The sequence below is a fragment of the Dipodomys ordii genome, unplaced genomic scaffold (assembly GCF_000151885.1).
Source record: "Dipodomys ordii isolate 6190 unplaced genomic scaffold, Dord_2.0 Scaffold4, whole genome shotgun sequence".
Taxonomy (NCBI): domain Eukaryota; kingdom Metazoa; phylum Chordata; class Mammalia; order Rodentia; family Heteromyidae; genus Dipodomys; species Dipodomys ordii.
The window spans coordinates 26,009,686-26,035,556 of NW_012267220.1; the positions used below are offsets into that span (position 1 = coordinate 26,009,686).

Here is a 25,871-nt window from a genome sequence, read left to right on the forward strand (position 1 = left end):
TGAAGTCACAGTAGAACTATGAAGTGAAGGGAAAAGATGTTTTTTTTTTCCTGGCAATTCCTGACCTTTCCTCATCTAGTGCCCATTTTTATTAGAAAAGTATTTCCCAAGAAAGTGCCTAATCTCTATAACCCTGATTAAGTGTATGAGTATTTAGGAGGACTGTCACTTAATAGTAACATTTCAGAGTATTTTCTCCTCCAGCATTCTTGCTATCGGTTTGCTGCCATGATTTCAAAAGTAGTTATGTGTCAGTTCAGATTCTCAGTGAAGTTCTTTCTTTCCTATTTAAAAGTATCATCAGCAATAGCAAAAAACTATCTACTGTGAAACTCAACAAAATGGATACTTTAAGAGCCTGAAGAAATCAAATATAAATGAAATTAATGAAATCTCAGAATACATGAAACTAACCTGTGGTGATATAAATCAGAGAAGTGGCTGCTTCTGGAAGTTGGGATGGTGTGTGAGTGTGTTGACTAGGAAGAGGTTCATGGGACCCCCTTCTGCTGCTTCATGTCAAATCAAGTGTATAGACTGTCTTTCACATTTTAAAATCACTTTGAATGCCATTGGTTGGGGCCTAATAAAATGGAACACACCACATGTTCATCAGCTTTCAAGAGCTTACCTTCAGTCATGTCCAACAAATATCTAGTTTCCTACAGAAATAACCTCATCACACTAACTGACAATTCTACAAAGTGAAAAAATTATATGGGTTCTGAGACAAACCATAGAATTTATTCATAAGTGATGCTAAGTATTCATCTGAAAGTTAAACATGTAATTAAAAGCCAGACAACTGTTTTTTAATGCATTTCTTTTTGTAATTTTAATTAAAACCTATCAAAGACTTGAATATCATACCAACATCTAAATATGTAATTTCACTATTTATTATTATCTCCACTTGAAATTAGAGGAAAAAACATGCAAAAGTAAAAACAACACCCTTGTAACAAGGCTTTGACTATGAAAAGAACACTGTTAGTACTTGTTGAATAAATGGTCTCATTTCCCTTACATTGCTTTCTTACCTTGCATAGTGGCTTTTAACTCCACATTAAAAGTTCAGATTGATTAAAATGCAAAAGTGTAGACCTATAATTAATTAGTAAAAGAAAAAAGAAAAAAGAAAGTTATGAACCCTCTATAACACATTACTATCATGGCTACTGCTAATATTAAAAATTGTATAAATATAAACTGAAAACAATAAATTGATACAAGAGAACATAGATTTTCAAATTAAAATTTTTTCTTTTAAAGCTTTGTACTGATTCACAGGTTTGAACTCATGGGCTGAGTTTTTTTTTGCTCAAGGCTAGTGCTTTACCATTTGAGCCACACCTCCATTACTAACTTTTTGGATGGTTGAGATGAGTCCTATGGACTTTCCTGCCCAGGCTGGCTTCCAACTGTGACCTCAGGCCTTAGCCTTCTGAGTAGACAGAATTACAGGTGTGAGCCCTGATGTCTATCAAAATATCATTGTTTAAAATGTACACAGCCAATAAAATGAATAGTCATGTGATATTTCATGTACGCTTTTCTGAGAATGAGAAGTTTAAAGGTCCCAAAGAATAGAGGTTCATTGCCATAGACTGAAAAAAAATCATAGTTGAGATATGAAAAAGGAAAAAGTTGTTGATCTGCAAGATGTTCTTTATATCTGTTGCTGAGGTCTGAGTATAAGGTTCTTTACTACTAGAAAGCCAAGAGGTTACAATTGTGCATCTGCTTTCAAAAGCTTCCTTGAGTCAGAATTTCATGCAAACATAAACTTATAATGTGTTTAATTTTAGAATACACAAGTGAGAAAACTCTTTTAGTTGATAGACAAAAACAGACCTATTACATAGGAAGCCCAGGTACCACTGACTTTGAAGCAAGGTGGTAGAAGCAGACACTGGGTAGTAGAAGCAGCAGTAATGGTTTAGTTCAAGTTCGATAGTGAATAAATTAAATGATTTGGGAGCAGTCACATAGTATCTTTAAGAGTTAAGGTGACCCTTTAGGAAAAAAAAGCAAAGTTGATTTAGACAAAAAAATCTTACACTGTCAACCCACTTTACCAAATAATTCTTTTAGCATTAAGCAAGTTAGGCCCAAATCACGCTAACTTCCTAATGGGCATCTTTTATTAAAAGGAGACAAAGCACTTCTCATTTTCTCCAGGAATAAACTATGCTTTGATGTTCTTCTGTTCGTAGATAACTTACTCAATTTCTTAGTGGTATCTTTGAGCAAATACAAAGTTTTAATTTTGGTGGGGTTTGCTTTAATGAATACTTTTTTCTTTTAGAATAACTGCCTTTTCTTTTCTTGTCGGTCATAGGACCTGAACTCTGGGCCTGGGCACTGTCCCTCAGCCCCTCAGCTCATGCCTTTTGTTTTTCATTTAAGCAATTTTCTCTTATGCATTTTTTGCTCTTTTAGATTTGTCTGAAAAACACCTTCAAGATTACAACTAGCCTAATTCCTAAGCCACTGATATATTTGGGAGATTCCTTTCCATTTTGTTATACTTTCTGGGGAATTATCCACTTTATGGGTTGAAAAGAATTAATAATGATGTTAATCAGTAATTTTCTATTGTTATTATAAAGGTGATCTACAAAGAATTATTGTTTCTCAAGTCAGGTAATGAGTGCATTTCTTTTTGGACAATGTCATTCCTTCCCTTGCTCTGTTTTCCCTCTTGTCCTCACTCACAAGTTGTATAGTTCATTTTCTTTCTTTCTTTCTCTCTCTCTTTCTTTCTTTTTCCCTCCCTCCCTCCCTCCCTCCCTCCCTCCCTCCCTCCCTTCCTTTGTCAGTTGTAGGGCTTGAAGTCAGGACCTGGGTGCTGTCCCTGAGCTATTTTGCTCAAGGCTAGGACTCTACCACTTTAAACCCAAGTTCCACTTCTGGTTTTAGAGTGGCTAATTGGAGCTAAGAGTCTCAGAGACTTTTCTGCCCAGGCTGGCTTTCAACGGTGATCCTTAGATCTCAGCCTCCTGAATAGCAAGGATTACAGTCCTAAGTCACCAGTGCCTAGCTTATAGTTATTTTCAACATAGTGTTTAGTGAGTACCACTGCTGAATTTGTTCACCCTGTCCCTCCATTTCTGTGCCCCCTTTTAATTAGTATTTCTTAAATGTTTATATTATGTGACAGATATTTTGCTTAGTGGCACACACACACACACACACACACACACACACAAGGACATTTAATTTTCTTTAAGAGTGGGGGCAAAGAATCTATGCTTTGTTACTGGCACAATCCCCTGGACTTAGAAGATTTCTCAGCACATAGCATGTGATCCATAAATACAAAACCGAATGTTAACTGAACAAATTTTCTGAACAACACTATAAATTACCTCAAACTACTCAACTGATAGAATTTAGACTTGAACTCAGGACTGCTGACATCACAGTCTGTGATATTTACTACTCCATATGAGGCAAGAGATAACCTCATAAGTCTATTGTAGTCCAGAACCTAAAAATACAGTTGAAATTATGGCTACTGCTTAAGGGAAAGGAGGATGCGATTGTAATTATTACTGTGTTATTTCACATAGCAAAGACAAATGTGGAACTTCCCTTAACCTCTACCTTAGGCATAATGATCTTTTTAAATCTATAAATATGATACTTTGGCAGATTAGGTCAAAGTGTCCGTGAAACTTCTAAGGACACATGAGGTTAGAATTATTCAATCTCCATGCAATAATTCCAACTTCTACTTTTAGGACAACCCAATTTTTTACATCCTGAATCTATTCCTGGTTTTGACATTTCTATATTGAGATTGTAACTGCTGATTTAGTAACACAAGCAGAGTAGAATCAGGCTTATTTCATTGTTTAAAACATTGGTGAGAGAGTTGAAAATAGTTAAGAACACCAATTGATTTTGTGCAACCCAACTGTTAGGAAAAAAGAATTCCACGTATATTGCATGTACAGTGAATGCAATAAAATTAAAAGGAAGATGTATACAAAAGCCTAGGGCAGAGAAGGTAAATGTGATATGTACATTACTACTACAGAGCTACCTCATTTTCCTAACTGAACTTCTTCCTCCATTTCCACATTAGAAATCACATGTGTTTTAGGTTGAACTGTGTGTTTTCTTAATCATCTCCAAATTGTGTGGAAGTCATTACATTTGAACAGTAGGCACAAGAGATGAAACAGAATAGGACATCACAAGAGATTTGGAATGGGGAAGACAAAATTACTGTTTAAAACAGAATCATTGTATCTCTCTAACTCTGCATCAATAAAACATACTTTGAAGACTATGACAGAATATAGACAATCACATTTAAAGAATAGACAGCTAAAATAATATGGCTTTTTAAATAGCTTCAGACACACTTCTCAAATATACCAACACACCGCTTGGCACATGACAGATGAATGAAAACTGTTGACTGAAAAAAAATAGTTTGACCTGGCCCACAAGCTGTTGAGAATAAATTAATTTGGGCTTGGCACTTAACGCTAATAACATTTATTTGATTTTGCAAGTTAACTGTATCTCAGTATTTAACAATGGGCCTGGCCCAAAGTAGTCACTCTATGTCCACTGAATAGAAAAACGGCATCATTTATTAACTAGACAAAAATTTTGGAAGTAAAACTTAGAATGTACAAGAAACAAGATCTCAAACTGTACTGTAATTTGTGAGTATTCTCTGAAACAAAACTGACATAGTGCTTGCCAATTTTTAATGATCACTTTCATCACGGCTTGTTTCATTTAAATTTGTCTGTTAAGTATTGTGATTCCAGGAGGACAAATAGAACAGGAAGAGGAAGAGTAATGTTAAGTAAGAGGTGATTTAAACAATCCACACATTGCATGTACAGAGGTTAAAGCAAAGGAGGAAAAGTCTCTGGTTTTAAAGATAAATGGCTTCACATGATAAACTAAGTTTAAAATATATTTACTGAAGACTTAGGTTGCATATCTAAAATAATCTTTTAGAACTGGAAGAATCATGTATTTAAACCTTTTGTGCACCTTGTGTGTGTGTGTGTGTGTGTGTGTGTATGTATGATCACCATCAGCTAGTTTGTTAGTTCCAAGACATAAACTACTTTCCATGGAAGGTAATAGCCAGGACTGGGTAACAATGTACTGATATGCTGTAAAACAGCCATAACTAATATAAAGGGTGACAAGGATAGGATGTCCAATAAATGTCAGATGAAATGAAGATCAGCTGCATAAAAAGGAGATAAGCCATAAAAATGGAAAATAACCACAAGTTGGATGGATGGATAAACAAGCCAGCAACTGAACCCTCAATGGACTTGCCCCAGCCCTTCTAACAGTGGCCTAATTTCCATTCTACACTGCCACACTGGTAAAGATAAGAGTGAAGGATGTTGTTGTTGTTGTTGGCTGCTTGAACTCAGGGCCTGGGTACTGCTCCTGAGTGCTTTTGCTCAAGGCTAAAGCTCTACCACTTTGAGCCACAGCATCGCTTCCAGTTTTCTGATGGTTAATTGGAGATGAGTCTCACAGACTTTTCTGCCTGGGTTGGCTTCAAACCACTATCCTCAGATCTTAGCCTCCTGAGTTGCTAGGATTACAGGGGTAAACCAGTACCTGGCTTGAAATTAAGTTGCATGAATGCTTGAAATAATAGTCCAAATAATAAACACTTTTTAAATTAATTACAGCACAAAAGGTAATTTAGCATTCATATTCATACTTTGTAAACATCTTATATTTATTTACTAAAAAATCTAGTGTAAGGGCCAGGCATGATGGCATATGGTTGTAATCCTATGTATTTGGGAGGCAGAGGCAGAAGGATCTGGAGCTTGAGGCCTGGGCAAGGGAAGGAGAACATACCTCAAAACAAAATAACAACAAAAGGGCTACTTCAGTTCTCAAAACTGAAAAAAAAACTAGTGCACCAAATTCTGTGTTTACCTAAGATTAATTTTTTCCATATATAAAAATTTCTACCAATAGTATAGATTTTAAAAAATGTTGCAAGTCAGAAGTATACCACCATAAATGGAAGCTACTGCATGAATTATAGCATGTGTATCCTGAAATGTACTATTTAGACCTTTTATAAAGTACATCAAACAATGGTGACTACAAACCAAATTGCACTTCGTTAATCGAATGACTGAAGATTCTCCCATATGTAGCACAATTTACTAATACTTGAAAGAAAATAATGAAAATATACTTTAATTATTGTAAATTCCACATTCTTCAGCTTAAGTAAACCTGATGTTAGAAATGATAAAATACTCAAATAATTATGAAATAAAGGCTTAGGATTTACAGAATTTTTCAGGCTGAAATTCCCTATTACTGGTAGAATATAAGGGCCTACCTTATGTAAGAAACATAAGGCAGAGAAGATTAAGTTGTGGATGTTGGGGGCCTGTGCTGGGAAGAGTGCAGGTCACTAAATGAATTTCTGTGATTTAGGGACAATAATGGTGAATGATGAAGAAAGGTCTTAAGTAGTGAGAGAATTTTAAAGAAAAAAAACAACTGTTCATTTTGTTACTGAACATGTCAGATTCCACTACAATTCTTTCATGCAATCTTTTCAATTCAAGGAATCCCTTCCCTTAACCAAGCACTTGTAATTTTAAAAAGGAAAACAAAGGAGTAATGAAATTCACTTGTCAAGGACTTTCTGTGAAGCAAATGGCAGATCATTAAAGAAAAACGTGAGTGTTATAAAAGTTATGAAAACATTAAAATCATTTTAAATAAATACCATGTCTGAAAAACTCAAAAGATAGCATTTATTGATACTATAAATTTTAACTTTATAAAATGATGATTATAAAATGATGATTCAATTATCACTGTCAAATAAATTTGATCAACTAGTTTTTGTGCTAGTTTTTAGATAATTTAAGACAAAAAATTATTTCCCCTATGACAAATTCATAAGCAGCACACTCATAACTCTATCACTGTGGGTTATTAAGATTATAGATTGCATGTCGGATTTTAAATGTCATTGATTTCTTTGAAAAAATTAAGGAAGTGATTTTTGAAGAAAAACTTTTAAATAATATTTTTTTAACTTTTTCTTGGCTTGAGCTTTTTTCTTACTACCAATAATTTTTGAAAAAACTGTTTAAAAGAGATCCTTTGCAGAAAATTCATTTTAATATCAATTTCCTCCTAAATTATGTTTCCTTAGGCTGTCAAAAGCCTTTGGTGAATTTAAACTAAGATTCTGAACATTAGTACTGTCAAGTTTCAGAAAAATGTCCAGTTATGAGAAAATAAATCTGGAATGTATGTAGGGAAAAAACCATGGAAATTCTACTATTTTAACTTAATTCTAACCTGGAAATTCCAATCTTCAAACTGCAATAAACCAGCACAAAGCATCCATCAGGAGTTCTGTAGTCTCAGGAGAATAAATGTTTACTATTCTGTGTCCATCACTGGAAAAGTTTCCAGGATATAAGATCTTTCCCTCATCATTACACAGATTATACACATTATCTTAAGTATAAACCTCTTTGTGTAAATCTTTCTGCATGTATAAATTATGAGTAATGGAGGTAAGGTGTATGTATAATCTAGAAGTGACATTACAATTGCAAATATTATTGACAGAGAGAGGTTAAAACCACTTTGCATATTTAAATAACAGCTAAGAAGTAGGACTTTTGTTATGGGGTGGAGGGATGGGAAAATGGGGGTACTTTAGTGGCTATAAAGTTCTAGTTTAACAGGATTAAAAACTTCTAGACTGGCTGTAAAGTAAGGCAAATAAAACAATTAGAAACTAAAATGGTAGAATCTGTGTTATTTTTTATTGCTACAAAATAGACAACAACTAGAAGTTAGGCATTTTTCTTTAAGATTTAGAGTCAATTCGTCAGAGACTCAAAAGACTAACCAGCTCACCTCAATAAAGGCTGTGTATGACAAACCCACAGTCAGGATCACACTTAATGGTCCAAAGTTAAAACCATTTCCTCTAAAGTCAGGAATGAGACAAGGATGTTTGCTCTCTCTACTCCACTTCAATATTGCATTGGAATTCCAAGCCAGGGAAGTAGGGTAATAGACAAACTTAGGATCCAAATAGGGAAAGAAGTAAAACTCACCCTCTTTGCAGATGATGTGATCCTGTATATAAAGAACCCCATAAACTCCTCTCCCAAGTTACCTGAGCTAACCCAAAACACTGGCAAAGTAGCAAGGTATAAAATTAACCCACATAAAACAGTAGCTTTTCTATATGCCAACAATGAGAAGCGTGAGACAAATCAGAAAAGCAACTCCATTTATAATGGCCTCAAACAAAAACAAAAACCAAAACCTAGGAATTAACTTAACCAAAGAGGTGAAGGACTTCATTAAAACTTTAAAAACCTAAAAAAGGAAATGAAAGCAGATTTAAGGAAGTAGAAAAACCACCCATGCTCCTGGATTGGGAGGATTAACATCGTGAAAATGGCAATACTGCCAAAGCTACCTACAAATCAATGCAATACCCATCAATATCCCAACAATATTCTTTAATGAAATAGAAGCAATCCAAAAATCTATGTGGAATAACAGAGGACCCTGAATAACAAAAACAATCCTTAGCAGGAAGAACAATGACGGAGGAATATCAATACCATACTTCAAACTCTATTACAAAGGTATAGTTACAAAAACAGCTTGGAACTGGCACATGGAAAGGCCTGAGGACCAATGGAACAGAATTAAAGACCCAGACATGATCCTACAGACCTATGGCCACCTAATCTTTGATTAGAAAGCTAAAATCAGCAGATGGAAGAAAGACAGCCTCTTCAACAAATGGTGCTGGCAGAATTGGTTATACAACATGTAGAAAACATGTAAAACAACAAGTTAGATCCTTATATATCATCCTGCACCAGAAGGAACTCCAAATGGATCAAAGACCTCAGGGTAAGAGTAGGAACCTGGAAAATATTACAGGAATGGACAGGGGGTACACTAGGACTCCTTGGCACAGGTCAAAATTTCCTAAATAAAGATCCAGAAACACAACAAATCCAAGAAAGGCTTGATAAATGGGATTGCCTGAAACTGGAGAGCTTCTGCATGGATGGCAAAGCACATAACTAGCAAGATCAATAGCCCACAGATTGGGAGAAAATCTTTACTAGTTATATAATAGACAAGAGACTCATATCAAAAATGTACCTAGAGCTCCACAAATTAAACCCCCCAATAAATAAAATCCTCAAAGAAACAACCACTCCATTAATAAGTGGGCTAAAGAATTAGAAAAAGACTTCTCTGAAGAGGAAATCAGAATGGCCAAGACACATGAAGAAATGTTCAACATCTGGGCCATGAAAGAAATGCAAATCCAAACTACATTAAGATTCCACCTCACCTCAGTTAGAATGGCCATTATCAAGAAAACAAATAATAGTAGATGCTGGTGGGGATGTGGCCAAAAGGGAACACTACTACACTGTTGGGGGATGTAAACTGGTTTAACCACTCTGGAAAGCTGTATGGAGGTTCCTCAGAAGGCTAAATATAGAACTACTCTATGATCCAGCCGCCACCAGCACATTGTGCTCACTGCAGCATTATTTACCATAGCTAAAATATGAAACAAACCCAGATTGCACTCAGTAGATAAAAAAAAAATGTGGTATATATACACAATGGAATTCTATGCTTCCATCAGAAAGCATGACATCTCCCCATCTGTAAGGAAATGGAAAGACTTGGAAAAAATTCATATTAAGTGAAGTAAGCCAGACCCAAAGAAACATGGGCTCCAGGGTTTCCCTCATTTGTAATCATTAGTATATATATCTAGGATAGTCTTGGCAGAGGATCACAATAGGTCAAGAGCTACATACATATGACCATATAAAATGATCAAAATGAACTCCAAGATGTGGATACAAGAGTTTTTTTCCTTGTTGCTTTTAATGTACTGTGTGAAGTTATTTCTTTCTTTTTCCCTTTGGTTTATTCCCTGTTGTCACTGTTTTTGTTTTTGGTACTGTGTCCCCTATATATGTTTATCTGACTTGGGGAAGGGAAAGGGAACAACAAAATGGTGAGACAAAGGGCAAAGGTTGAGCCAATGCAACAGCAATACTCACAAAACACTAAGTTGGAAATGAATTTTACAACTTGGGCAGGGGAAGTTGGAGGGGAGGGAAGGTGGGAGAAAATCAAGGGAGAGGGGTAACAATTTTCAACAAGAAATGTAATTATCTTATGTACATAACTAACTCCTCTTTACAACACTTTTTCAATGAAATAAAATTATTATTATTAATAGTGGTAGTAGTAGTAAAAGACTAACCAGGTCAGGCTAGAGCCTTCAGTTTTTGTTATGATATCTTGGGTGCATGAAATCACTGCTTAGTTGTCAAGAAAGAATAGTTTGAACTTGAGTAGAATGTGGGATACAAAATAACATTCTTAGTAATCATTGGCTGCTCAGAAAGTTAGAAAATATGATAGAAGAAAATCTTGGATGAAATACCTGGAATATGCCTATGTTTAATGGGAGGCCTAAATTTTATACCTTCATTTTGTAATCAAGAAAACCCTAAACAAAACCCAAAACAAAGCAAATGAAAACCAAAACAAATCTCTTTCATCCCACGGTGTCATGAGATGCTGACAGTATTAAATTTTAAAACAATTTCAGCTAGAAAAATGAGGGCAAAGTTTCATTGTTTAAACCCACAGCAAAAAGAGGCTTCTATATCACTTTTGACCAAGACAAAGATATGAGTTTCTGAATTCCACTCCAGACCAACCAGATCAGGGAATGAGGACTAGAACCTACATTTAAAATATGCCATATGCCTTAATGTCTGTACTTAATTTAAAGGGAGAAATATTTTACTTTTTATTAATTTTTAAATTTTTTGATTATGTAGTACTGGATTGAACCCAGAGCCTCATGCATGCTAGGCACATTCCCAGCCCAGGGAGAAATATTTTAATGGCAGTTAGTATTCATTAGGAACAATTTAATGCTTAAGTACCTTTGATGGCCTGACTACAAGAAGTCTTTAGGAACATGCAGAGATTCTGTGTTTATCAGTTGGAAACAATCTCTTTGAAGCACCTAGGTGAGTCATATGGTAGTATGTTCTGCAAGCAGCAGCTAGTTGGTTAAACTTCATATTTTTAGAGCTAAAATGGAAGCTTTTATAGCTTTAAAACAGGGATGACGAACAGCAAATATGTGTCATGAATGATCTCTCCTATAGATACAGATTTAAATTCTCAACACAATACTTTGGAACAAGCAATCAACTGTAGAGATAAGATGAAATCAGGTTGTTATTATATCAGGAATAAGAAAAGATGGGGCATGGGGCAGGGTCAGGCTGACTTTCTATCTAGCTGTCTGTTTGTCTGCCTGCCTGTCTGCCTGTCAGTTTGTCTGTCTATGGTGTATTACATTTGTGTGGATTAGTAAAATTTGCTTATTTGCGAATGTGTAATATGTTTTATAGAGCTTGGTGTAAAGCATTTCAACTACTCAGGTCTCTCCACAGAAAGTACTATTATTTGTTCATTTGAAATTTGGAAAAGCTAAAATCTCACAAAAAAGCAGAAATGAACTGAAGAATTAAAGGAACAGTGGACATTACCATGAAAAACAGAGTTCATATTGGATCAGACTACATCCTGGAATGAGATATGACAGCTAACTGTTTGTGCTTAACAAGACTTGACAATAATATACACACACACACACACACACACACACACACACACACACTTTGCAGTAATAATTACTTGGAAACATGTTCTCTGAATCAGAAAATTTAAAGCAAACTGTTTTTCATCTTAATTAGTATTGCAAGGAAAAGATGAGGATGATATATGTGCTTAACGTTTAAGCAGAACTTCTACAAAGAAAAATTAGTTTGATAGTATCCACTAATTTTGTCTTCCACTAATGTCTTTTCAAAATCCTTACAAAGGTACTCTTGAGATGGAAGATAAATACCAATTTCTTCATGTAACAGTTCCTAAAAAAATTAAAAGCGAAACTTTTAAAATATAAAAATTTACAGTTTTCATGAAAATATTTTTAGCTTAATTAGTAAAGCTTATGACAACTTGAAAAGTATTTCTTATGTTGTTGACAAGAGGTGGAAGAAAAGGATAAATTTGAAGTCATACTTCTTTATCCAATCTGAAAAATGAATAGGCTTGAATGTGAAAGTTCCAAATATTATTCCTCATAAATTCTGAGTCTCTCAAAGAGTGGAAAAGAAACCTTGTGGTAGAAACAATTCTTTAACAATTTTTTTAATTGTAAAAATACTGTACAGAGGGGTTAGAAACAATTCTTTTCTGATTATTTTATGCATGTTATGTTGTGGGTCTTATTTCTGCATTAAATTATTGCAGAAAGAGTTGTATTCTTAAAATTTACCTTCGTGTTGAGCTGAAATCTATTATAAATTTACAAAGATTAAAATCTTGAAATTTTTAACCTGAAATCTATATTGTGAATTGGGCATTGTGATGCATTCCTGTAATTTGATTATTTGTGACACTGAGGCGGGACAAGTCAAGGCCAGCCTGGGTTACACAGTAAGAATCTATCTGACAAAAGAAACAAAACAACCACGTGGCTAAAATAAAAACAGAACAGCAAATTTTTTAAAAAAAGTTACACTACCTATAGTGATTCTTTTGCGTTTACTTGTTGGCAATTAACCTTTCTTTCTATTTTAGGCAAAATGGTTGCATTCATTTTGATCAATATATTAATTATATTACAGAATGCCTACCAGGTAGGAAACATGATATAAACTGTCTAAATATTAGTTATATTTCAGACAACATGTTCAGTAAGTTCTCAAGGAAACCATCTTTCAATGGGCCCAGATGTTAACTAAGAAAATATTTTAGTATAATATATAGTCCCTTCATCCTGCACAGAGAAAATATGGAAAGATAATATAAATATTGAATGCTTTTCAACATTTATCCATTTCAAGAGATAATCAACCTTTTAAGTCTTGGTATTAAGTTCTGTATACTTAAGACTACAAATCAGTTGAACTACATGATATAAGGAACTAAAGTAATTCAAAGGTCTCTTCAAGTCTGAATATTTAATATCTACCAGATTTGTTAATAATCCAAGTGGAGAAGTTGTTTCCTTTCCTTTATTAAGATTCATATGGCGGAACTGCTTACTAGGTTAAAATATATTTCTCATCTTGCTTACTTTGAAAGACAAGTTTTTCAAGTCATTATAATTAACCATTTTGCCATTTATCTTGAGAGCTTTTGAAAATGGAGAGGAAATTAGAAATGTAATGATAGCTTATAGTTTTTTTAAAAACCAAAACTCTAGACAATTTATAATTTATTTTTTGCTTTGATTTGTAAATAGGGGCTGGGAATGTGCCTTAGTAATAGACTAATTGCCTAGAATGCATGAAGCTCTGGAATCCATTTCTCAGTACCACATAAACAGAAAAAGCTGGAAGTGATGCTGTGACTCAAGTGGTAGAGCATTAACCTTGAGCACGGAGAGGCTCAGGGGCAGAGCTTAGGCCCTGAGTTCAAGTATCAGGACTGGCAAAAAAAAAAAAAAAAGATGTGTAAATCAAGGCAGAATTTTTCTACCAAGATATTAAGAGTTATTTGACTAAATTTCCCTCTGTTATCTTTCCTAGCTCAGATAAAATCTTATTAGCATAGAACAGTGGTTCTTAAAATGTGTTCCCCAGATATGTAACATCTACTCTCCTGGGAATATGCTAGAAATGCAAATCCTGCCAGTCTACTGAAGAGAAACTCAAGTTAGAAGCACAGCAATTTGTTGTTGAAGAAACTCTTGAAGTTTGAGTGACATTCAAAGTTTGAGAACTGTTGTCATAAAATCAGGATAAAAGTATAGAAAAATACCTGGTTGTAAGTGGAGCATTCCTCTTAGTTAAGGGAAAGAGGAAAGCTGGTAATTAAATGTGAAGAATGATACAATGTAGGAAGCATATGGCAAAAGCTTGTAAAAAATCAAAAGGCAGAAAGTTATGAGAAATTAATGAAACTCAAGAATATTGATAAGGTTTATTTCCAAACTAACAATGCAGATGATTGTTTTTAGTTCATGAAAGTGAAACTGTAGACCCACAGTGACCAGTAATTTTCTTTTCTCTGTTCATGACAGAACAGGGGTCATCCAGCTTAGTCCTACCATTTGAGCCTTTTGAAAAAGCACTGACACTTACTTGAAACAGTTAATCAGGATTAAAAGTTCAATCCACAGTCTATACAATAGATCAAAAAGTTGTGTTTATTAACAGCTAATTTAAACAAATAAATCAAAGCAATTATGTCATCTTGCTGAGACTACTCTCATTCAAGAGGATAGTTTGAGATAAAATGATTCTTGGTAATTGAAGGCAGATTTGAGTGGCAGTGGTGGTGGGTAGATTGGTGCTTGTCTAGGGACGGGGAAGGGTTGACGTAAGTGAATCAACACAGTCTTTGGCTTGGGTATCAATTTGGTTCAAATATATTAGTTTAGAAATACTGAACCAGATTTAAATCTCTAGAAAATTATATAAAATGAGGATAGTAGGGTTACTGTGTGGATTAAAAACACTAAATATAAGAAGTTTTTTAATGGCCACTAAGGGGTACATATTTAATAAGTAAGTTATTTGTAGCAATAAATTTCAAATTTTTTCCTCATTACTACCTTTAAAAAATAGTCTTGGTGCAACTTTTCTAGAGGTGAAATTGACTTCTAAAATTATCTGCCAATCTGGGTAGCCAAATATATATTCTGAAGATTCAATGTATATTTAAAAAGTTAGAGCAAGTAAGTTTTCATTTTCAGTCTTTATCATCCCAAGTGGAATCTATGCTCTAGCCATCTAAACTGTTTCACAGAACCATGGCAAGTGTTCACATGAATTGAGCATAGTTGCCTTTTTTTCACGCTATCTACATCTAGCCCACAGAGCATGCTTTAGATATTCAAAGAGCAGCTTCAGTCTTTGTTAACACCTTTGCCCACTTTTAATAGTGTACAGTGCATGGTGGGAGAGGGGGAAAATTATGATTAGATGGAATTTCAGGATCTTTCTTTTATATCTGACTATAGTATTGATAATTTGAAGAATTTTTACTAGGCAGCAAATAGATTTTATGCAGCTGACATTGTAGATTTTTAAATTATTGGTATAAATCTCAGCACTAGGTTGATGAATCTAGAAATACTATTTATCATTCTCTGAAGTAAATTAGCAGATGATAAAGATGGTACAGGTTTCTGTACATATTTTCATTCTTTGTTTTTTTTGGGTCCGGTCGTGGGGCCTGAACTCTGGGCCTGGGCGCTGTCCCTCAGCTCTTCAGCTCAAGGCTAACGCTCTACTACTTGAGTCACAGCGCCACTTCCGGCTTTTTTCCTTTTTGCTTATGTGGTGCTGAGGAATCGAACCCAGGGCCTCAAGCATGAAAGGCAAGTGCTCTACCACTGAGCCACCTTCCCAGCCCAACATATTTTCATTCTTAAGTCACTGTCTTACAATTCTGTTGCTGCAATATGTTGGGTAGTTTTTGCATATAGGTGTGTTCTTTTGGTGAAGTTGCTTGGAATGTTTGTTTGACTAGAAGGAAATTTCTACAAAATGAAAGTGCAAAAAACTAACAAAATATTTTCTCACATCTCACTTTGATTCCAAACATTGAAAAAAGAAGCAATCGAGAACCTAAAATGTCTTTGCTAATTTGAGGAGAAAAAATTTTGTATGATAGCCAATTCATTCTATAGAATTTGTCCAAAAACTGTGAATCATATGGAATGCTATAGTAATAGATATTTTTTCTTTTTGTTGGTTATGAGGCTTGAACTCAGGGCCTGGGCGCTATCCCTTAGCCTCTTTGTGTTCAAGTCTGGCTCTCTACCACTTGAGCCACGGCATCACTTCCGGTTTTTGAGTAGTTAATCGGAAATAAGAGTCTCATGGGGACTTTCTGCCTGGGGGTGGGGCTCTGAACTGTGATCCTCAAATCTTAGCCTGCTGAGTTGCTAGGATCATGGTCATAAGCCACCAGCACATGGAAGCAATGGAATTTTATGTATACTGATATTTTTTAAATTGTCAAAATACTATGTGCATATGCATTTGAAAATACACATGGTTAAGGTTTTCTTTTTCTTTTTGTGCTGTGCTGGTGCTGGGGCTTGAATTTAGGAATTGGGCACTGTCCCTTAGCTTTCTTTTTTCTTTCTCAAGGCTATGCTTTTCCTCTTGAGCCACAGCTTTACTTCTGGCTTTCTGTATTGGAGCTAAGGGGCTCGTGGACTTGCCTGCCTGGGCTGGCTTCAAATTGTGATCCTCAGATTTCACAGGCAGGAGCCACTGGTGTCCAGCACGTGGGTTACTCTTAAACACTATCTGTGACTGAAAAAATAAACCTGTAGACACCAAGAAGGGTTGTGTTGAAAAAAGGTGTCACTCTAAAAACTCTTTTATTAGCAGAGGTTGTGACACTGTCGTGGAGGACTAGGGCACTTAAATAAATGCCCCCACCACAGAAGCTTGTGTGCTGCTTTTCTTCTCCAATCATTGACCATCATATTTCGTCAAGGTTTAAACAACAAACTAACCATTAGGATGTTTTATAGTTACACACTTTAGTAGTTACAGGTTGTATGAAACAGAACCATTATATTCACAGGTCAGTAGCCTTCCTGATGTTCTTTGTTAAAATTTGTAGAATACAATAATCACCATTACAAAGAAAAAGAGATCAAAAGCAGTTGATTACTGCTGCAATGACGGTTGCAGTTACATCATTTAGTGCAATTTGTGGTTATTTGCAGAACAACAGCATTTGACAAAATGTTAGTTTAAAAAGTTTATGCCATGCAGAATATAAGGGATGATTATAGACTGTGTTGAAAAAAGTCATGTTCTTTCCAAAGAATGAAACTTGGTATAGGTCATAAAAATATGAACTTTAAAAATTAAAGAACAAGATGATTAAATACATAGTAGATAGCATGGTTTTAATATGAGCCAATTATTTTTTTGGGATGTGGGAGGCACTGGTACTATGCATTGAAATCAGGATACTACTTGAGCCACAACTCCAAACAGGTTTTTGGCTTGTTGGAAATAGTATTTACCTATTATTTTTTTTCTTCTTCCACTGATGCAGAATTTTAAAAGCTTAAGAATAGAGATACTTAGTTTCTAGCCTAGCATTGCTCCTTTTTCATATGAGGAAACTATCCAACAGAAGCTACATACTTCCTCAGAACCCGGCCAGAGATTGGTAGATTAGGTCTTCTTGTCCCTTACCTCTACATTTTTCACTCACACACTTTTAGAGGTTAAATAGAATCTTCTAAGTTTTGAGTATGATTTATTTTCTCTTCATTTTTGTTAAGACTGATTTGTTATATCAGCTACTACCTTTCTCTTCTGTCTCTTCTTTTCTGTTTATTTCTATGCAACAATGTCATCAATCTATAACAAATAATAAATAAAATCCTGAAGACTATTATCTTACAAAAACATTTTCTATAAGTAAAATACCAACTGTTTTCCAATAGGAGTTTGTAATATAAGAAATTCTGACTATAATCATATAAAAATCAGATTTATACTTTTAGTGTCATAAAGAGAAAAAAAAAACAAAAAAAGCCTTTCCTTATCTTACACTTTGAACATCTTAAGTCAACAGTATTGAGACCATAAACTGGATTTAAAATTGTCTTACACAATAGCAGCATTGATTCAGTATGCTTTATTTATTTTATTTTTACTGGTGCATTCACTGTCTTCAAAAGAATAAGGGGTTTTTCTTAGGGGATACTCTTTAAGAAAGGTAAAATTTGAAAAACATAATTTACTAGAAAGGAACATGGGAAACTTTTGGTTAAGGATGGGAAATTATTAGTGTTTTGCAGCCTAGATTTAAGCAGAATTCTTGATTTTATTTTTGCCTGTATGAGGCCTTTCTTCCTCAGGGCTGCTATTTTACCATTTAAGTCATGCCTGTAGTCAAGCATTTTGCTGGTTAATTGGAGATGGAGTCTCTCATATTTTTCTGCCAAGACTGGAGTCTATTTTCCACATCTCAGCCTCTCGAGCAGCTAAGAATACAGGTATGAGTCATTGGTGCCTGGCTGTAAAATTCATTTTTGGAATAAAATTCATTTTATTTCCCTTTCAATTCCTCCTTTTAAATAGAATTAAAACCTATATATATATCATTATAAGCTTATACAAGTTTATAGAAATCTTTCCCAATTTTATAGATTAAATAAGGACAATAAAGTATTCATTATTAAAACAGAAGAACCAAAAGTCTTTTATGCTTTAAAAGTATGTTTAAGAGGACTTTCTCTGTTTATAAACTAAAATGGTGCCATAAATCATGGAGATTTGTAAAATTTAAATAACTAATTTTTAGGTATTTATATCATAACATTTTCATAAAATTTACAGATATTCTTCCTCAATCCATAAGTTCTTAATTATATTTCTAACTGAATTGGATCTTTTAATCTGGTTGCTTTAATTTTATACAATTGAAGGATTCAGCATGGGATCTTTCATTTTCCACGTTTTTTTTTCTTGGTAGGCAACAGAAAGATCTTAAAATGCACTCTTGATGAGTGGAAGATTTTGAGAATGGTTACCTCTTTGTACAATTTAAGGATAATAAACACATAACTATAAAAAAGAATTTGATTTTTTTCTGGTGTCGCTGTGTGTGAACTATTAAGATAGTTTTGTTTGTATTTCCAGGAATAGTGTTAATGCTAATTTCATTTAAAAATAATACATGGATATGATTCAGTTATATTGTAAATTCTTAGCATCCCAATTTTTACTCTTTCCCCAAATCATCACAGTATCTTCTGCTCCCAAGGACTTCTAATAGAGTCTGAATCTTTCAAACAATGCTTTAAACAATTAAGACCAATGCAGTGTTACCTCTTTGCATAGATCTGAGCTGGATGAAGTTTAAATAAGCCTTATACCTTTCTTATAATAAAAGCATTATGTTAATAAATGAAAAGATTCCAACCAGGTTGTAATGGTCATTTACTACAGTTTTAATACTCATTGGCATGGTCTTAGGATAAAAAATAATAGTAACAGAATTAGTAAAAAATCAAGTTATACTTTGAATATTAGTGGTTTCATTAGAAACAGTTAACACCGAAATAAAAACTTGGTTAAATTCTTTGATATCTTGTGACTCCTGTGCTGTGTTACTTTAGGAAAAAAAAAGCTAGTATTTTGTGTGTGTGTGTGTGTGTGAATACCGATAGGCAAGATGGCTAGGAATGGAGAAGGGAAACTAGTAGGATAAACTCTGCATTTTACATATTTAAAACTAATACATATGTCCATAATTTAAGTAAATGCCATTCAGAATTTCTTTGATATTTCCTTGGTGTAATAATATTGCATAAGGTAAATGACATTTTAACCAAGGTATGATATTTAAGAGGAAAAAATTCCCTTAAATACCAGATCTACATTTTGAGAGATGGACAGTGCATATGTTTTGATTTGGGAATTTGAAAATACATATGTACATGTTTGTATATTCACAGAAACTCTATGGCACACAAGAAGCTGATAACATTGGTTACTGCTTTTCATTCTCTATTCTGTAGCATTTAAATTTTGTGGTATATATGTATATTTTCCCCTATTTGGAAGTGTTAAAACTCAAATAAAATAAATTTAAATGATTTAATATATCAAATTAACAATGAAGACCAACTCTTTCCCATTATACAAGAAAATATACTAACACATTATTCTAAAGTCTACCTACAGACATTGGCGTGTGTTTTAAGACAAGCATTACTGTGATTTAAAAATTCAATTTTCATCTGACTTTAAATTGGGAAACACATTTTCCCCATACTTCACGTTATAGTATTGTGGAGTGTGGATTGTCAACAGCATGTTAATATCTTTATCCTCTTCCTCTGCTGGGCTAGCCATTAGCTACCATTTCTCCTATGGAAGTCAAAAAATCTTAAAGGAAATTCCAGAAAGATTTTAAGAATCTTATGTGGCAAAGATAATATTATGTCCGAATTATTTTGTAGCAAGAGAGTCAATGTTAGTTTTTTTTTTTTAATATCCTGCCAAAAGATGTTTTGGTAAAGATTGCAAACTAAGTGGTGCTTAAGCAGAGCCCTTACATAAAGCTTGGAAGAGGATTTCATAAAGTTTCAATGAAAGCCATTTGGAAACAAACAGGAAAAAAAAAACTCACATGAAAAACCTTATTTTCAGACAATCAATTAAAATTTAAATTAAGCCATATTCATTTAAATAGTAAAATAAACTATAAACCAAAGTTTAAAGAAATGACAATACATACAACAACTTTCAGTGGTAGCTGCTTATTAAAAATGAGTATCTGAGGGTGCATTTCAATTTCATCTTCAAATTGTGCAGATAAATATTTATTTTACTGAAAATATCTGCAAAATTACAAGATAAATACATGATTATATTAAGATAGGATGATTATATAATATATTCTTATCTATAGTTATAAAATGAAGTAAATATAGCACACTCTTGATGAAATGTTAGTACACAGTGTTTCTCAGTAAAGTACATACAATCTGTTGGTAAGCAACAATTACTTAAGTTTCAAATGTACACCTTAGGAAATTTTTAGGATGGAAGGATATACTAAATCCCCCACTACCCTTTTTACTTGGTCAGGGTTAGTACTTCTGAAAATTTTGAAACATTATTGTTACTTTGGTAAAGTATTAGGCTCTTTGTATTTTAAGTTGAAATTTTATTTCTTTAGTCTGTGTGATTTTTCAAAATTACCTAACCATACTTTCAAGTCTGGTGCAGTATTTTTACTGTTTAATAGTTACTTAAACATTTCAACAATAAAATAGAATCATTAATTCTTTAAAATCTGGACGAATTCTCAAAATTAACTTTCAGAGTATTATGGGGAGTCTCAAGTAAATATAGTCTCAACTGCAATACTAATATGGATCAAACATAGTTTTATATATATTCTAGTCCTTAAGAATACAAATATGAAGTCTACTTTAACTTCTTCTGTTAAATACATTGGAATTTGTTTTAAAAGCATCTTCTACCTTTCTCCATTACACTGATTTAATGGAAACCTGTTACAACAATTCCAACACAAACATATACATGCAAGAGATCACCCTACAGATTCTAACTACACAGTTACTGAAACACATCCCACCTGTCAAGTGGCATAAATGTACATCTTCTATATACAAAAGGTAAAGTGCATTATTAAATTAGTGAACTGACAGATTGTCTGCCTGGACCATACAGCTTTCAAATAGACAAATGTGAAATTCTCCCATTAGAACCAACTATTTCAAGAGGTTCCAACTAGCTTTTCCACCCTGTCATTTATTATTTTTTTTTGGCCATGCTCTTTAGTGCAAATATGCTTGTGTTTGACTCACGTTAAGGGACATGGCAGTTTGGGGCTTTACCGAGGATAATTAGAAAATGTGGCAGAACTTTAATACCTTTATAATACATTGCATCTTTTGCATATAAGCAACAGACTAGTGCTGCTTTTAATTGCTAGGAGCACACTGCCAACTACTATGAGAACCCGTTTCCAAATTTCATACAATTAGCTTATATTATTACAGTTTGATCTGTACCACATTACACTTGTATTATTATGTGCAAACATCATCAATGTTTTAGCATTAGTGAACTAGTTATTTTGGTTACTAATATTAGTGCTCAGTTTTTACTTCTAACATCCATTTGCCTTCAGAGTTTAACGTCTGCAAGGCAAGGATCCGTTATTTTAAAGAATACCATGTGCACTTGTAGTTCCACTTATGTTACAAATGACAATAAATAAAATTTATATTGCACAGATAAAAATAGCTTATTTTATAAGATACATGGCAATTCATTTTCTAATACCAGAGGTTTGAACTGGATCATAATTATGGCTAATGAATTCTTGGGAATTTTAAGTATCAAAAAATCATAGAATCAATTCCAGTTTTCAATGAATACATTAACTATGAAAAGGTAAAATAAAGAACTGAAAGAAGCTTGAATGATTCTATAGTCTATTCAATTGCCAGTATATAAGCATGTGCAGCTATGAGATGGTAATAACTTGGAAGTATACATACAAGGTAGAAAATTTGGCTTTTTAAGTAATTCTTAAATAATCAGTGCAAAACTAATAATATGTATATACAATGATATTTAAGTCTGACATAGTATTGTATATATACATCTATATGTAGGTGTATATACACACATGCTCAAATCTAATCAGACTAAATAAAAAACCAAAAGATAAATCATTTAGTCTTAATGGATATAAATATTTTAAAAAGGAAGATTTTAAGAGAGCATTCACTCATAGCAATAGTGATAGGAACAATGGACGACTGGAATATTCACAGCTCTAGTGTGCCAAAATCTGACAGGTTGATTATTATTAATAGGCACTATGATGGGCAGCAATAACAATCGGTAGTACAGTAATTCAAGTGCACATCACTCCTTTATATACCCAAAACTACTTTTTAGCAAGCCTACATAGTTATGTTATTTTACAGTTAGGACTGTTTAAAAATCCTTGCTACTTTTATAATGTTAACACCCACCATGTGCTATTAACTAAGTACCAACATCATATTCATTCTATCCTTCATTTGTTCCATAGTGATCCAGATGGTCTACAATTACAATGAAATGAGATTCCTTTGTAATACTGGAGGAAATGTAAAATATAATCTGCAAATCAAGGCCAGTATAAATGTCTGGGTTACTGATCACTTGTTTGTAAGTAAAATTATTAGTCTTAATTCATTCTGTAAGGTTTTCTTTGCGACTTTACTGTATATGAGGATAAATTTCTAGAGGAAAGTTGTTAAAATGATTTTGAATTTCATATAGCATATCAAAGAAGAGCTACAATCTGATCTCAATCCATGAATCCATCTCTCATCAATAAATTACCTTTGGGGGGCTGAAATCAGTAATCTGTAGATAGAACATAATTATATAGACTTAGAATGTGGGAGCTAAGATAAAAGACAATTAATTTCATTCAGAATAAAATTTAGCCCAATAGTTGAAATTTCAGTCAGTTGATATAAGGTGAGTGGGTTGGTACACACATATACTACATCTACTTGTTTAAAAAATTGCTTAGGTGTTGAAAAATTGATTTTGTTCTTCCTGGAGATTAATTCTGAATACAGGTAACCTTTAGTAAAGTAAACCTCTTTAAGTATCATAATGAGCACCTTGGAAAATGACTGAATTTTCCTTTCAAATGTCTATAGTCTTATCTCCGAATAATATTTTCCCCAGATTGAAAATCTAAAATATTTAGAAAAGTTTTTTCTTCTTTTGGAATTAAGGTATCTGTAAAAGTCAGGCTTATATTGGAAGTTTGACATAGTTTTACAAGCAGAATTGCAAAAGTGCTACTAAAACGTGTAATTACAGGCCTATTTTTATATCCATGAATTGGTGCACCAACCCTTCTGAAACACTGTTAAAGAATTATAATAAATAATACCTTGAGACCATGATATTTTTAGGGAAAAACCTATCACAAGCTCCAAATTAACACAATATGCTGAAATACCAAGATTTCCATAGGAAAGCCATTGGATGAAGCCTTCCCCTCAAATGTGATGTCAATGTAATTCCTGAAACTTTGTAAAGTCAATAAAACCATATGGTACAACAGAGGTAACCAGCTTAGGATAACCAATGAAAACTTTCCCATGGCTTTGATACCACAACTATAAACTGTAGGGTTACCACAAACTTTGAAATTATAGAATACTATAGTAATTCTTAAGAAATATTTTGATACTGCATTTTGAATGGTTAGTTATCTAATAATATTTGATCTGTTAGTGGCACTCTTTAAAAGTTACCCAATAGACAATGTATTTCTCCTTGTACTTTTATAAATACATACTTATAATAAGGTTAATTTCTGTGGTAACTGTCCTACAGGTATGCTTAGCTGACTGAATGAAGTAGAAATGGAGTACTTTTCTGGGGAATTTGTTAAAATAGAAATTCACTCTTCCATATTAAGTATGTATGTATCTTTTTTTCAAGATTATTTCATAGTGCAATGTTATGATATTGAAAAGGTCAGAATGTCACATTTTGTGCTGATTTGCATACTTCAATAGTCTGGAGCAGTTGAAGCATCTAAACTATTTAGCTCTGGGAAGGTTGGAATTCCCATGAGAATTATAGTGAGCTATGTGTAACATAATATGGGAATCAGACTTCTTGAATTATAAACTACTAAAAGTATTACTAATAATGTAGGGCCAAAAGAGGAAATTTTCTTCAAATGATAATCGATCAGTACTTTTAGCCAATTTAGGATTATAAATTTTGCCTGGAGTTCAATTTCACTCTAGTCGAGGCATTCTTGTTCTTCACCACTGGCCCTTCTGCCATCCATTCTCTTTTCTTTATGGCTGTTGCAAATTTTCCTCATCTCTTCTTCATACTTGATAAAATTCTCCCCAAACCTTGTCCAAGCTTTGAATGGAACAGTAATAGTATTACGGTAAGGTGGCCTCACCTCACTTACCTTCAGGAAAATTCCATATTTATTAGAGCCCACATCAAAGTAGAACCTTTTATTGTCCACTCTGAAAGAGGTCCCCTCTGGGAGTTCAACTGGGTCATCATCTCCACCTCTTCTTTCTTCTATATCTCCTTCGCCATAGTCTTCAATCAGCTGAACCAAGGCATCTCGAAACTCAATCATTCCTTGTGCAGGGAGGACTATAGTCTGTTCTTGACCCAAACTGTGGCCAAAATAACCTATCATGCCAGTCCCTCGCATCATGGTTTGTCTAATCCTCAGGAAGCGACCTCGTTGATTCTCTTTCAGGTCTAGGTAGTATTTCCTGTTGTCCCTCTCTATATAGTCTGTTTTGAGGACACTGTGTGGATGCTCTTCTGACCCCACGGAGACTGGTGGGGAGGGTGCTGAGTGCTTCTGCCTCCTTCGGGAGGGGACTTGCTCTTTGCTGTGGCCATGCTCTGGCCTGTGGCCTTTCAGGCCCAGGTGGGCATAGTGCTCAATGAAGTCCCCTAGACAGTCCTTCAGCTCTGCTGCCACAGACAGGGAGAGGGTCAGTTTACTCTTTCTGATATTGTCCTGCCGGCCTCTTCCTATCCAGACTTCGGCTATCTTTAGGAACCGGCCCCGGGAGCTTTGCTTCACGTCTAGGTAAAACCTCTTTTTCTGGATGTCCACTCGTTTGGAGGCCAGCTCCTGGATCTCGGCTGCGCCCCCAGCCTGATTAGGGGTGGCCGAAGTGGCGTAGTGGGGGTAGTGAGAGTGCTGGGCCTGGGGATAGAGTCTAGTCTTGCTTAGGCCAGGGCCCCCTATATTCTTGCCTCCACGGCCGCGGCCGCCGCCGCCACCGCCGCCTCCCCTTCGCCTGGCTCTTTCCATCTTCAGCTGCAAGTGACAAACACACACGGGGCGGGGTGGGGGAGGGGGTTGAGAACAATCGTAGACGCTCCCCCTCGGCCTGAGCCTCACCCCGCGGCCCGGAGCCCCGCACTCGAGCCGGGCTCGCTCGGCTCCGGCCTCGGCCCGGGGATGGCAGGTCCCGGGCTCGGCCCCGCGCACTCAGCATCCCTCCGCCGTCCCCCGGCCTCCCGCTCCAGTTCCCACACGGCGCCGCCGGGCCGCCCACCCGGGCTCAGCAGCCCCGGGGTCCCCAGTCAGCGGACACTCACATCATCTCTGCTCTCACAGCCGCCGCCGCCGCCGATGCCCTTCACGACCACCGCCGCCGCCAGCTC

General features: G+C 34.8%; 1 protein-coding gene across 6 annotated transcripts in view; it reads right to left on the reverse strand.

Annotated features, from left to right (window-relative positions):
* The window catches only part of Purg (purine-rich element binding protein G), a 34,349-nt gene extending 8,494 nt beyond the window's left edge, over positions 1-25,855 (reverse strand). For 4 of the 6 annotated variants that reach the window (XR_001175445.1, XR_001175446.1, XM_013026415.1 and 1 more), the window contains exons 1-3: positions 25,806-25,855; positions 24,640-25,521; positions 1,041-1,104 (exon numbers count right to left, since the gene is read on the reverse strand). Coding sequence is in view for 4 of the 6 variants with exons in the window: in XM_013026415.1 (XP_012881869.1) it covers positions 1,084-1,104; positions 24,640-25,515 (897 nt within the window). In the remaining 2 variants the exon portion in view is untranslated. Of the gene's footprint in view, positions 1-1,040; positions 1,105-23,585; positions 25,522-25,805 lie in introns of those variants that run through there. The other 2 variants (XM_013026401.1, XM_013026392.1) reach the window with 2 other exon arrangements.
* Positions 25,856-25,871: the final 16 nt, after the last annotated feature.